This window comes from Mus pahari, chromosome 14, assembly GCF_900095145.1.
Source record: "Mus pahari chromosome 14, PAHARI_EIJ_v1.1, whole genome shotgun sequence".
Lineage (NCBI taxonomy): Eukaryota > Metazoa > Chordata > Mammalia > Rodentia > Muridae > Mus > Mus pahari.
The window spans coordinates 46,019,372-46,032,725 of NC_034603.1; the positions used below are offsets into that span (position 1 = coordinate 46,019,372).

A 13,354-nucleotide genomic window follows, 5' to 3' on the forward strand; every position below is an offset into this window, starting at 1 on the left:
GCCTGCCTCTGCCTCCCAAGTGCTGGGATTAAAGGCGTGCGCCACCACGCCCGGCCCCGGCTGTGTGTTCTTTTCCTTACTCCTTTGGCTCTTCTATTCATGCATAGATGTTTTAAGGATTTCCAACTGCAGCGAGCCAATAAAATGGAGCTTCGAAAACAACAGGAAGATGTGAGTGTGGTCCGTCGCACCGAGTTTTACTTTGCTCAGGCACGTTGGCGTCTGACAGAAGAAGATGGACAGCTGGGAATCGCTGAGCTGGAGCTACAGAGGTTCCTTTACAGCAAGGTATTAGGGGTAGTGCACAGTCACACAGCAGTAGCCAAGACTGAGGCATGACCTATTTCAAGAGTACAATCCATAGAGAAAAAAGGGGACTAATTGTATTTATTAATGATGTACATGATGAGAGACACATCAGCCTGTAATAAATGGAGGTATATAGATAATTAATCAAATAAGGCCCAGACTGAAGTAATCTACCAAGTTGAGTTGGAATAGTGCCGTTCTGATACTGACAGCATTTCTGCAGTTGCCCAAGGGGAAAGAATATTCCAATTACAAAAGATATTTGAAAATGAATGAGAAATTAAATGCCACAATAACTAGGAAGTTACTTAACATTTAGTGGTTTAGCTAGTATTACTTAGAAGAAACACTGGATTAGAGGTTATGTTGGTTGCATATGAGATTGAAAGAGGTATTAGCAGGGTGTGATGGTGCTTATGTTTAATCCCAGCATTCCAGATGTGTAGGTAAGGAGAGTCAGGAGGTCAAAGCTAGCCACAGGCACATTTTGAGGGCTAGCCTGGACTTTACAAGATCCTGATGTACTGAGGAAAGAGAAAGATGAAACCAGAGGCTTTAGCTTATTAGCTTATAATGAACAGAACAAAATCTGTCTTACAGGTGAATAAGTCTGATGACACAGCAGAACATCTCCTGGAGTTGGGCTGGTTCACTATGAACAACCTTCTCCCTAATGCTATTTATAAGGCAAGTCTTTTCTTGGGGTGTGGGAGAATGGGATTTAGGCAGGGCCTTGTACATGATAAGCACTGACAATTTACATCCCCACATTTATACTGCAAGACTTATTTTTCCATTCTTAGCCCACTTATCTTTGCTTCCAACCAGAGGGCATTGTGATCTCTGAGATGGTACAGCTTGCCTAGCTTAGCAAAGACCGTTGCTTCAGTTCTCCTTCTACAGAAGACTTGCGATTTACTTTTAAGTTGGTTTTTTTTTTTTTAAGAGATGTATAGTAGAGTTATTGGCCGGTCTGTCCTATAGGTGGTTCTAAGGCCCCAGAGTTCCTGCCAGTCTGGGAGACAGCTAGCCCTCCGCCTCTTCAGCAAAGTCCGGCCACCTGTTGGTGGTATCTCTGTTAAGGAACACTTTGAGGTTAGTAAACAGTACGTTGGGAACCCATAATCAAAGGTTAGTTCAAAACTGTAACTGTTAAATTAGTTAGTAATAAAAGACAAGGATAGTACTTGAGCTTAGTTGTTTCTTCACCTCTTTCCCTCTTAGGTAAATGTGGTGCCTCTTACCATCCAGCTGTCCCACCGGTTCTTCCATAGAATGATGGGCTTTTTCTTTCCTGGTCGAAATGTGGAAGATGATGAAGTTGGTGATGAAGAGGATAAGTCCAAACTGGTGACTACTGGTAAGAATTGGTTATGCTGGAATGCCAGGAGAATGGAGTGGCAGCCTAAAGCAGCTTCAGGAAGAGAATCACTGTTGGTTCCCATGCTTTTTCATAGGAATACCAGTTGTGAAGCCTCGGCAGCTGATAGCAACAGATGATGCAGTGCCACTGGGCTCTGGGAAGGGCGTAGCACAGGGCTTGACCAGGAGTTCTGGAGTCAGAAGATCATTTCGCAAATTACCTGAGGTATGGCATATGAAAATCTGAGAAACTGAATGTGGTGGTCCACTATAATTTCAACACTTGAGGACAGGAGCTGGAAGATCATAAGTCCAAGGGCAGCTTGGACTGTATGAGATCCTGTCTCAAAAAAGCAAAAGAAGGCTAGCATGGGGGCACACATCTTTAATCTCAGCACTTAGGAAGCAGAGGCAGGCCAGGGATGATACACAAAGAAACCCTGTTGCTACCAAAACGACAGAAAGCAAAAGAAACAAAAAAGTAAAAATAGTATGTTTAGATATTTTAAACGGGTATTAATAGTTTCTGTGGACCTGGCTGGGTGTTCCTTTTGTCTTAAGTCTTCTCTAGGACTGAGGGTGAAGTAATATTTAGGATCTTGGGTTGCTCTGGTGGTTTTAGGGCTTATGCTCCTTTTCTGTCTTTCCTAGCACCCAGTTGATGATATTGACAAGATGAAAGAGCGAGCTGCCATGAACAACTCCTTCATATATATAAAAATCCCACAAGTTCCACTGTGTGTCAGTTATAAGGTATATTCCATCCCAGCACTTTGTAGAGTTGGAAGGGAACTAAAGATTATAGACAGGTGACAATCAGGCTTCCTGTGAAAGTGGGCCATGGGTGACAAACCTGTTCCTTCTGCTTTCTGCAGGAGTCGGCACCATTACCAGAATGGGAGGGAATTCAAATATGTAGGTTGCTGTTGTAGGAATTCTACTCAAAGTACTGGCTTAGATTCCAAATAGCAGCTAGTGTAATTTTTCCTCTTTTCCCTCTTTCTCTTCCTGTTGCAGGGTGAGAAGAACAGTGTGGACTGGGGTGACCTTAACTTGGTGCTACCCTGTCTGGAGTACCACAACAACACGTGGACATGGCTGGACTTTGCCATGGCTGTCAAAAGGGACAGCCGAAAAGCTCTGGTTGCCCAGGTATCTCGCCAGGGCTCATGGCTGTTTCGTTAGCAGGGACTGGCAAGCACATTGCCTTCTTAAGAGCCTTCTGTTCTGTGCTATATTAAGAGATAGCCAGGAAAGGGGCAGATAATGACTGGTCCTGTCTTTGTTTGTCCATGCCTTTCCCCCGGTATGATAGTGACTCATTAATTTTGAGGGAATTAACTACAACATCAGCTTTATGATGGTTCTGATTAGATTGTAAGCTTCTTAAAAGCAGACTATTATCTATATAATTTGAAGTGCCCTTTTGTGTTTACATCCAAGTTTAATAAATCTTTGAATTGGTTCACTTAAAATGTACAGCCTCTTTCACTAATTTTTTTTCCTTTCCTTTTATTCCTTTCCACTGCCAGGTAATCAAAGAAAAACTAAGGCTGAAACCTGCAACGGGGTCTGAGGTCCGGGGAAAGCTAGAAACAAAGTGTGACCTGAACATGCAACAGCAGGAAGAAGAGAAAGCTCGGCTCCTCATTGGTTTAAGTGTGGGTGACAAGAACCCTGGCAAGAAGTCCATCTTTGGCAGGCGCAAGTGATGTGGAGACCCAAGTGACTACAGGATAGAATTGACTCTGACTCAGGATCCAGGGACTTAAGGATGGGCAGAGCTTCCCTTCATCCTGCAGGATTTGTGGGGCATATGGTAAATGAGAGAGACAATGTTCAACAGCTGGCCTGTCCCTGCAGGGCATGGTGGACAAAGCGCTGAGTTCCCTCTCATGGTACTAGACCCAGGACCAGAGGGACAAGAAAACCAGAAGACCCAGGGATTGTGTCCAAGCCTAGTATCCTGCTCCTTTGGGGCAACAGAAAGGGTGGGGGGATAGTTTTGATCAAGTATGATAAATTTTTATAAAGATATATATATATAAAACATATATATATATTTCTAAATGTAATTGCTCTCCCTTTGTGCCAATAAGGGAAGGAGTCTGATCCTCTGTGCCTCACTCCACTGCCTTGTTGTATAAGAGGTGTTGGGCTTGGGGGTAAGCTTCCCAGTGTGAGCTCACTTGGGGGATGGCATTAGGAGCCAGGGCTGGCCATGGGTACCTTCCTTTCCTCCCTGGGGTATGCCCAGGAGAATGGAGAAAAAAAAAGATTTAAAGAAAAAATATTTTAAATTTGATGCTGGCCTTTTTTAATTGTATTGAGTAAAAGCGTTCAAGTGTCTGTGTCTTTCCCTCCTCACTAACCCAACACATTTTTTAACTGCCCCAGTAATGACTGGTCTTTCTCCTCTGCCTTGAAGTCTTGCCACAATCACAGATACTTCCCAGTTTGGGTATGATGCTGACCTAAAGCTGATGGGTCTGTGTACACTAGAAGAGGTGGGGCTCATGGGTAATGCAGCATCAGAGGGAGGGACTGCTTATGTAACTTGGACAGCAGATTTAGCAGTGGGAAAAGAGGCAGAGGCTGGGAATGGGAGCAGTGACCTGTCGGCAGGGACAACACACCCGGGTGTCTGCTCCTCAGAAGGTAGGGTATGGGGCTCTGGTATAGGCTCTGGCTGCCTATGGAAGGGAAATGAAAGATGTAGGGGCCTGAGGCTAGAAAGTGCCCAGTTAGGAGCCTGTCACTGATAACCAGTGTTGGGGTGGGCATAAAGGCTATAATAATGAATAGCCCACTTAGGCACAGATTGTATTCCTGTTTTGTTGAGGAGAAAACAAAACTGTTATTGTCATAGAGATTTTGAATTATGTCAAGGAAATCTAGGTCACATCACAAAGCCTGGGAATTTTCCTTCCCTCTAGAGTAGTGGTTATCAGCATGTGTGTTGTGACTCCTTTAGGGGTTGAACAGCCCTTTCACACGGGTTACATTAGATACTCTGTATATCAGATACTTACAATCCATAATAGCAAAATTGCAGGTATGGACTAACAATTTTATGATTGGGGGTCACTACAGCATTGGGAAGCTTGAGAACTGCTCTAGAGGTTAAGACTAGAGGAAGGAGTACCTGTTAAGATGGGCAGAACCTGCAGTGCTTCATGAGCAGGCTTAGAATGGCTCCCTTCTCAGCAGGGTGACGACATCCAGGGTCACTGGGTCCGAGGCTGGAAGAGCCTCTGGTATGGTATGGGGACCATCAGGTCAGGTCTGGAGGAACTATGGGGACTACAGAGGCATCAATGCCTACATCAGGAGCTCCTCCAGCCGTCCCCACTGCTACTAGAGAAGCCTCAGTCTGAGTGGCCAGTGCCTCAGTTCATCAGCCTCTTTCTACCAGAGTTTCCCATGAGGCCTGTTAGGGAGCAGCAGGAGCTGAAGGTAGGTCACCATAGTCCCTGGGAAGTGTCTGTTTTAGGGAGGAATCTGCAAACAACCAGTCTCAGTTGCCCTCTTCTTTGTTCAGATTTTAGGCCTTGTGGCTAAAGGTTCGTTTGGAACTGTCCTGAAAGTGTTAGATTGTGCCCAGAAAGCTGTGTTTGCAGTGAAGGTAGGAAGTCAAGCGATGTAGCTTATTTAGTAGTCCATGTTTACAGTCTTAGCTACAGAGATTAGGGGGAACAAGTTTAAATAGCATGATTTTCATGAGTTACAATGCCTCTCCACTTATAGGTGGTGCCCAAAGTAAAAGTTTTACAGCGGGATACACTGAGGCAGTGCAAAGAAGAGGTTAGCATCCAGGTATGCAGAGCTCTGAAAGCATGGCTGAAGACCTGAATTGTTGGAGAAAGTACCTTTTTCCAACTTACCTGCTTTTCTTGGGTCTACCTTCCCTGTATGTTTCTGTCCTGGTGTTGTATAGCACCAAAGTAAATCCTGAGAAAAGTAGTTATTAGCCATGGACACACTCCAAGTTCTGCCAGGGAACTCTACAATTTATCTTGGTGTGTTGGTTCCAGGGTTTTCCCAGAGAGAGTCCTAAATGAGTTCTGAATCAGAAGGTGAAGCAGCAGTTCATTTCTACACAAGGCAACATGTGATTTCTTGGCTGCCTTTATCATCAAAAAGCTTGTTTTCCTAACTTGCTGTTTTCTTTGTCTCTAGCGACAGATCAACCATCCTTTTGTACACAGATTGGGGGACAGCTGGCAGGGGAAACAACACCTCTTTATTAGTGAGTGACTGGGCTTTGTCTTCACCCCAAAGGTCCATATACTTCCCTCCCCACCTGACATTATTCTGCCTTTGTTTGGCTCCACTCCTAACATTTCTGTATTCCAAGAGGGAAACAGATATGGTGGCATTAGTTTGGGCAGGAGGACCATAATGCCTTGAGCCTAGGCATTATGTATAGACCTCAGTATTGCCTAGACTTCTGGTACTTTACAGTGTGTAGCTACTGCAGCATGGATCTCCACTCCCTGTGGTCTACTGTTGGTTGTTTTCCAGAGGATTCTATCCGTCTCTTTGCAGCTGAACTGGTCCTTGTACTGTGTAAGTGCAAATGTGGTAAAGGAAATGAAAAGGGGAAAATTAAGTTAGTGGGGAGGAGGAACAGAATTAATATTTAATTTTGGGAGTCAGGATAGAGAAGGGATAGTAGCTACAAAGAAACTGGCAGACACAGCCATGCTCACTGTTCTCCACAGGCTATCTCCATGACTTGGGTATCATCCACCGTGATGTAAAGGTAGAGTTAAGTCTTTTTTCTTAAGTTGAGCAAGAATCTCAAGAAGTTTCGACAGGTCTGAGAAGGCAGTAGGAAGCAGAGACAGTTATCTGGGTTCCTATGGATGCCAAGGATTTGGGTGTGTGTCCTCCAAGTATAGGCTTGAGTGCTGAGTAGACTACCTTCTCCAGCTAGCAGCTCTACAGGTTGGGAGGCAGGAGGAGTGCCACATGTTTGAGATTAGCCTGGTATATATATTAAATTCCCAGCTGGCCTGAGCTACATAGTAACACCCTATGTCAAAAATAACAACAATGAAAAACCAAATCAGGGCTAGAGAGATGACCGACTCAGCCGTTAAGAGCACTGACTGCTCTTCCGAAGACCCTGAGTTCAAATCCCAGCAACCATATGATGGTTCACAACCATCCGCAATGAGATCTGGTGCCCTCTTCTTGTGTGTCTGAAAACAGCTACAGTGTACTTACATATAATAAATAAATCTTAAACAAACAAAACAAAAACAAAACAAAACAAATCAGAGCCAAAGGAAAAAGTAAAATAATGTCCTCTTGCCCGTGATTTCAGATGGAGAATATCCTGCTGGATGGACGAGGTATGTCTTTTCCTTCCTTAGCCCCAGGACGAGTGGTACCTCTTTTTTTTTTTTTTTTTTTTTTTTGGTTTTTCAAGACAGGGTTTCTCTGTATAGCCCTGGCTGTCCTGGAACTCACTTTGTAGACCAGGCTGGNGCCCTGGCTGTCCTGGAACTCACTTTGTAGACCAGGCTGGCCTCGAACTCAGAAATCCGCCTGCCTCTGCCTCCTGAGTGCTGGGATTAAAGGCGTGAGCCACCACGCCCGGCGAGTGGTACCTCTTAAAAAACAAAACCAAAGTGAAACCAAACAAACAAACAAACGTGGGTTGAACATAGTTTCCTTACTTCGCAGGCCATCTGAAAGTGACAGACTTTGGTCTGTCTCGCCGCCTATCCCAGGGAGCACGAGCCTACACTATCTGCGGCACTCTTCAATACATGGGTGAGAGAGAAGCTAAAGCTGGTGGGGAAGGTGACTTAAGGATGTGAGTGACAAGTACCTCTCATGCCACAGCCCCAGAGGTCCTGAGTGGTGGGCCTTACAACCACACTGCTGACTGGTGGTCCCTGGGAGTATTGCTTTTCTCTCTGGCAACTGGTAAGGTGAGGGAATGGTTAGTGGTGTTGAACTGGGAAGAGAGCTTTGTTTTGTGGTGGAAAAAGACCTTAGAAAGCCTTGCTTTCCTACCCCCTACCTCTTTAACTCAGTTTCCAGTGGCTGCAGAGAGAGATCACGTGACTATGTTGGCAAGTGTGGCCCACTGTGAATCTGAGATCCCGGCGTCTATTAATCAGGAGCTCTCACTCCTGCTCCATGAGGTAAGCATACACTATCTTCCTTTTTGACTCCCAAACTATTCATCATCTTTTCATTGAAGTGCTATTTCCCACCCACCCCCTCCTGATGGGGACTGAGATGTCTGACTAACCATTTCCCCCTTAACTGTTACTGCAGATTTCATTCCTGAGCTGTCACACTAAATCCTCAGGCAGGACAGACAGGTCCTTTTGACGAGTACAGGCCAGTGCTACCTTACCATCTGAAAATCCAAAGCCATTTCCTCTTTCTTCACCAGCCCTCCCAATCTCTAATCACCATGTTTCTCTTTTACAAATCTGTGCTTTGGGATTTGCCTGCCCTCCACAGCTCCATGAACTATTTGCTCCTTTGGCATCATCTCTGTTCAGTCTTTTTCTTATCCCAGTCTCATACTTTGTTTTCTTTCAGCTCTTATGCCAGAATCCTCTGCATCGTCTACGATATCTGCATCACTTCCAGGTCCACCCTTTCTTTCGGGGTGTAGCCTTTGACCCTGAGCTCCTACAGAAGCAGCCAGTGAACTTTGTCATGGAGAAACAAGATACCTGGCCCAGTCCATTGGAGTCCATGTTCTTTGAGGACTTTGACTATGATCTGGAGTCCTTGGTCCACTCCATCTCTATTGATTCCTATTGATTCTCTACTGTAGATAGGCACTCAGCCAGAAACCATTCAGTACCACCATTATAATGATCCATTTCTTACTTTGCTGATCCTTACTGTTCTATTGTAGGTACTGGGCTAGAGTTTAATCTTTGGCATTCTGAATCTGATAGCCAAAACTGTCCGTATGCTTTCCTATCATACAGCCCCTCTCAATTGTGGGTCAAGGCAATGACCTTCACTTCTCCAATACTTTTACTTTCAATACTTTTACTTGAGCTGCCAAACAAAGGCTTCTTGAACTTTACCTTATCCATGTTTTTCTCCCATACTTACTTTCTTGGGCAATAATGACACTCTGTGAACTTCCAAGGTGCTATTTATGTTTTAACAAGTTAGTCAGATGCCAGGTGGTGGTGGCACATGTCTTTAATCCCTGCATTGGGGACGCAGAGGCAGGTATATCTCTGAGTTTGAGGCCAGCCTGGTCTACAGAGTTCCAGGATACTCAGGGATACACAGAGAAACCCTGTCTCAGAAAGAAAAAAAAACAAACAAGGATTATTAAATTGATTGTTTCTCCCATACAACCCAAGATTTAGAGTTGGTTTTGTTTTTTTCACTTTTGAACTGAACCAACAGAGGACCAGGGGATCAGAAAATGAAGAAGGAAAGTATGGGATCAGGTTTTGCCCAAGCTATATCTTATGCCACACCAAGCAGGCGTATTTTATTAAGTACAGCATCGCATATACAGGAAAACAATAGGATAGAATGATCAGAAAACTGTCTTACAGTGGACCGAAGTCAGCATGAAGCTAATCAAGCAATGTTGAATGAAGGGGAAACAAATGCATCACAGAGGAGCACATGGCAGCTTGGGACTAATAGCTTTTTAGGGGGAAAGAGTTCATTTCTCATATATAAAGCAGCAGCTCCCCCAGGGTCCTGGCCCCAGACCATTATTGGCTCTGCTAAGCATATTCTTTATTTTAGACAAGGAACTTCATTCCTCCACACATCAGGCCTCAGGGAAGGCCATAGGTTAGATCAGCCTGGCTTCCCATCCCAACACCTTTAGTTTTAAGATCCAGGGCTGTTGTGTTGTTACTGTTTAATTTTGTGATCCTAGGGACCATGCCGAGGGACTTTATATACTAGGTGAGTGTCTATGTAGTCACATCCCTAGCGAATGTTCATCCAGGTTCCTTCTCCCCAAGAAATCTCTGTAAATTGCCAAAGCTGGAATATTAAACTTACCCAGGCAGACTTTGCTTGTGATCTTCCTGCTTTGATCTTCCAAATGCTGAGATTATAGGCCTGTACTACAAGGCCTACGCTAAGATTGGGTTTTGATGGTCAAATGAAAGGATTGAGAGCCATGACATTAAATTTAGCATTTAAAGTTACAGATGTATCACAAGAATATTTTCCTCTTGTAAGGAAAAATCATCCAGGCCTTTTATTTTCCTTTTTCATTTTCCTCAGCTTCTCAAAAGTTCCATTTTTGTTCTAGTCTTTTTTGTTTTTTGTTTTTTGTTTTGGTTTTTCGAGACAGGGTTTCTCTGTATAGCCCTGGCTGTCCTGGAACTTACTCTGTAGACCAGGCTGGCCTCCAACTCAGAAATCCACCTGCCTCTGCCCCCCGAGAGCTGGGATTAAAGGTGTGTGCCACCATGCCTGGCTTAGGGTTTTTAAAATTTTTATGTGTATGAGTATCTTGCCTGCAAGTATGTACTCTCCAGCCCCTTTGTTCTGACATTTAAGGAAAAGTGTGCTTTAATCTAGACTATTATTTTCCAGTTATGTCTGATCGCTTTTCAGGCCAAAAACTATCTGGACTATCCTATATACTCCTGGTTATTCTCTCTGGGTTAGACCAGGTTTCCTATCTTATTGGCCTCTGTAGAATTGCTTCTTTCTTTGTGCTTTGGCAGTCCGTATGAGTCTCAATGAATTTGATGCTCTAATTGTGTTTTATGGGGCTAGAGAGATGGCTCAGTGGTTAAGAGCACTTGTTGCTCTTGCAGAGGACCTGGGTTTGATTCCCAGTACCCACATGGCAGCTCACAGTCATCTATAACTCCAGTTCCAAGGGATCTGATATCTGATGCTCTTTCCTGACTTCTGCTGTCTAGCACACAAGTACTACATGTACACATGCTGGCAATTCATGTAAAATAGTAAAAGTTTTAAGGGTGTTACTAGAGTTTATAATGTTCTAAGTAAGAACACTCAGGGGATTCCTGCTAGACCAAGTTATGATCTTTCTGAGCTGCTATTCAGCTCTTTTTTTCATTTTTTTGGCTTTGGTCTTTCAAGGCAAGGCTTCTCTGTATAACAGAGGCCTGTAGACCAGGCTGGCCTCGAACTCAGAAATCCATCTGCCTCTGCCTCCCGAGTGCTGGGATCAAAGGCGTGCGCACCACGCCTGTTCTGTTTCATTATGTTTGAACTACATATGTTCACTTGGTCCAGAACTGCGCTCCAAAATGAAAGCATTAGTTACTGGTTCTTTTCTTTGACCCTGCACTGCCCAGGGTCTGTGAGTTGCAAGCAGACTACTACTGAGTAGACAGCCCTTAAACAGTGGTTATTAACTGAGGGAAACAGGTTTCAGGTTTCTAATTTTTTTAATTGTTTCTTTAAAAGATTTGTTTGTACTTATTTTATGTGTATGAGTGATTTGCCTACACATATGTTAAGTGTACCTCTGGAGGCCAGAAGAAGGTGCTAGGTCCCTTAGTACTATCGTTGTAGATGGTTATAAGCCATGTTTCTGTTGTGAATGGAACCCTCTGTAAGAGCAGTAAGTGCTCTTAACCATTGAACCATCTCTGTAGACCGTCAGCTGTGAAGGATTTTGAACTTCACACCCTCCAAGTGCCGCTGAGATTACAGGCCTACACCACCAAGCCCCGCTTACATGACGCTGATCAAACTTAGGGCTTCATGCATGCTAAGCAAGCATTCTACTAACTTCATAATATCATTCCTTTTGATGTCTTTCAAAAGCAGAGGTAATCAGCATGAATCCCAGCACCTGGGCAGAACAGCAGTGATAGAAGATTCCTGGTTCAAGGCTAGCCTGAGCTACATGGGCACACCTGTATTTCAGAAAATCTAAGCAAAGGCCAGCCAAGAGACATTTTAACATGAGTAAAGGCTCTTTCATCAGCCAAACCTGATGGTTTGAGTTTGACCCCTAAAACCTGTATAAACTGATGACATGACCACTCCAAGGAATGTTTGGCTTTGTTTGGGTCTCTCTATGTTGCTGTGGCTGTCCTGGAGCTTGCTCTGTAGGCCAGACAGTCTTGGAACTCAGAGATCCACCTGCCTCTACCTTCTGAGTGCCGGGATCAAAGGTGTGCGCTGCCACCATCAGGAAAGGAAAGGCTTTTATTGTAGGTATGAGAGAGGCTAGAGCAGAGAGAGGAAGTAGTCAAATGAGCATGGCCATCAGATTGGATCTGGCCATTAGAGGAGCAGGAGCAGAAAAGAAAGAGGGAGAAGTGAAAAGAAGGGGAGGAGGAAAGACAGAGTGAGAGAAATAAAGACAGAGAAAGAGTGAGCTAGCTGAAACAGCAGAGTTATAAAGAGAAAAGGTAGCTAGGAGAGGGAAGCCCAGGAGCTGGAAACATTTAGGGTACTGAGGAGGTGGCAAGAGCAGAGAAGAGTTTGTATGGCCCACATGGAATCTGACCTGCATCACAGGTACGTGTGATACTGAAGGAGCCTGGATGCCCGCATGCACTTTGGTATATTCACAGGGATCACAGATACCATTTGTTCCTTCTGCCAATGATAAGGAAAATGGCTCCTTTTGATAGAGGGGAACTGGCTTCACAAGTTCCTGAGGAATGCTGGCTTTTGTCTGTCAGAACTTGGCAAAATGGAGTTTCCTTTGGACCTTACAGAATCTTCAATGGTGAGGGAGAGAATCAGCCCTGCAGGTTGTTCTCTTACCTTCATACGTGTATATGTGTACATGTACATGTATATACACACATACAATGAATGGAAAATAAGCTATTTGTGACACACACACACACACACACACACACACACACATATATATATATATATATATATATATATATATATATATATATATATATATGCATGCTGGGGCTGAAGATATAGTTCATTTGGTAGAGTACTTACCTAGCATTCATAAAATCCTGGGTTTGATCCAAGTGTGGTGTCAAAATCCTGTCATCCCAACATTTGAGAGGTAAAGGTAGAGGAGTCAGAAATTCAGGGTCATCCTTAGCTATGTACTCCGAGAACAGCTTCAATTTGAATTCACTGTGAAACCCTGTCATACACACAAAGTAAAAACAAAATAAGGACAAAGGTAGATTTTACGACATTGTGAACCTCATCCAGTGTTAATATTAATTCATCTGATCACAGCTGCACAATGAATGAAAACCCTGAGGGAGTGGTGAGCATGTCACCAGGTCTCTTCGGTAGGTCATATTAAATAGCTTAGAGACAATCATCATGTAAGTGTGTCTGAATTATCTCTTAGAAAATGAGATCCGGTGGTGGCGCATGCCTTTAATGCCAGCACTCAGGAGGCAGAGACAGGCAGATTTCTGAGTTCGAGGTCAGCCTGGTCTACAAAGTGAGTTCTAGGACAGCCAGGGCTATACAGAGGAACCCTGTCTCGAAAAACCAAAAACCAGAACAAAACCAAAAAACAACAACATATATATATATTTTAAAGTTCAAGTCATGGTCCCTGGTTACTTAGTGAGTTCAAGGCTAACCTGAGACAATGTTTTCTTTTTTTATTTTATTTTTGTTTGTTTGTTTGTTTGTTTGTTTTTTGACATAGGGTTTCTCTATGTAGCTGAACTCAGAAATCTGCCTGCCTCTGCCTCCCAAGTGCTGGGACTAAAGGCGTGCA

At 43.9% G+C, this 13,354-nt stretch overlaps 2 protein-coding genes across 2 annotated transcripts in view; both read left to right on the forward strand.

Moving 5' to 3' along the window:
• The window catches only part of Kiaa0100 (KIAA0100 ortholog), a 29,988-nt gene extending 25,993 nt beyond the window's left edge, over positions 1-3,995 (forward strand). The window contains exons 31-38 of the mRNA XM_029546127.1: positions 108-288; positions 910-996; positions 1,294-1,404; positions 1,534-1,669; positions 1,767-1,897; positions 2,323-2,424; positions 2,689-2,823; positions 3,204-3,995. Coding sequence (XP_029401987.1) covers positions 108-288; positions 910-996; positions 1,294-1,404; positions 1,534-1,669; positions 1,767-1,897; positions 2,323-2,424; positions 2,689-2,823; positions 3,204-3,383 — 1,063 coding nt within the window. The 3' untranslated portion in view covers positions 3,384-3,995. The remainder of the gene's footprint in view (positions 1-107; positions 289-909; positions 997-1,293; positions 1,405-1,533; positions 1,670-1,766; positions 1,898-2,322; positions 2,425-2,688; positions 2,824-3,203) is intronic.
• Positions 3,996-4,272: 277 nt separating this feature from the next.
• Rskr (ribosomal protein S6 kinase related) lies at positions 4,273-8,469 on the forward strand. Its single transcript, XM_021214093.1, has 12 exons — positions 4,273-4,329; positions 4,882-5,127; positions 5,213-5,296; positions 5,419-5,487; positions 5,851-5,920; positions 6,136-6,240; positions 6,396-6,436; positions 7,004-7,031; positions 7,366-7,455; positions 7,528-7,616; positions 7,722-7,832; positions 8,242-8,469. Exons 1-12 carry the CDS (start codon positions 4,273-4,275, stop codon positions 8,467-8,469), a joined length of 1,218 nt encoding a protein of 405 aa, XP_021069752.1.
• The last annotated feature ends 4,885 nt before the right edge of the window (positions 8,470-13,354 follow it).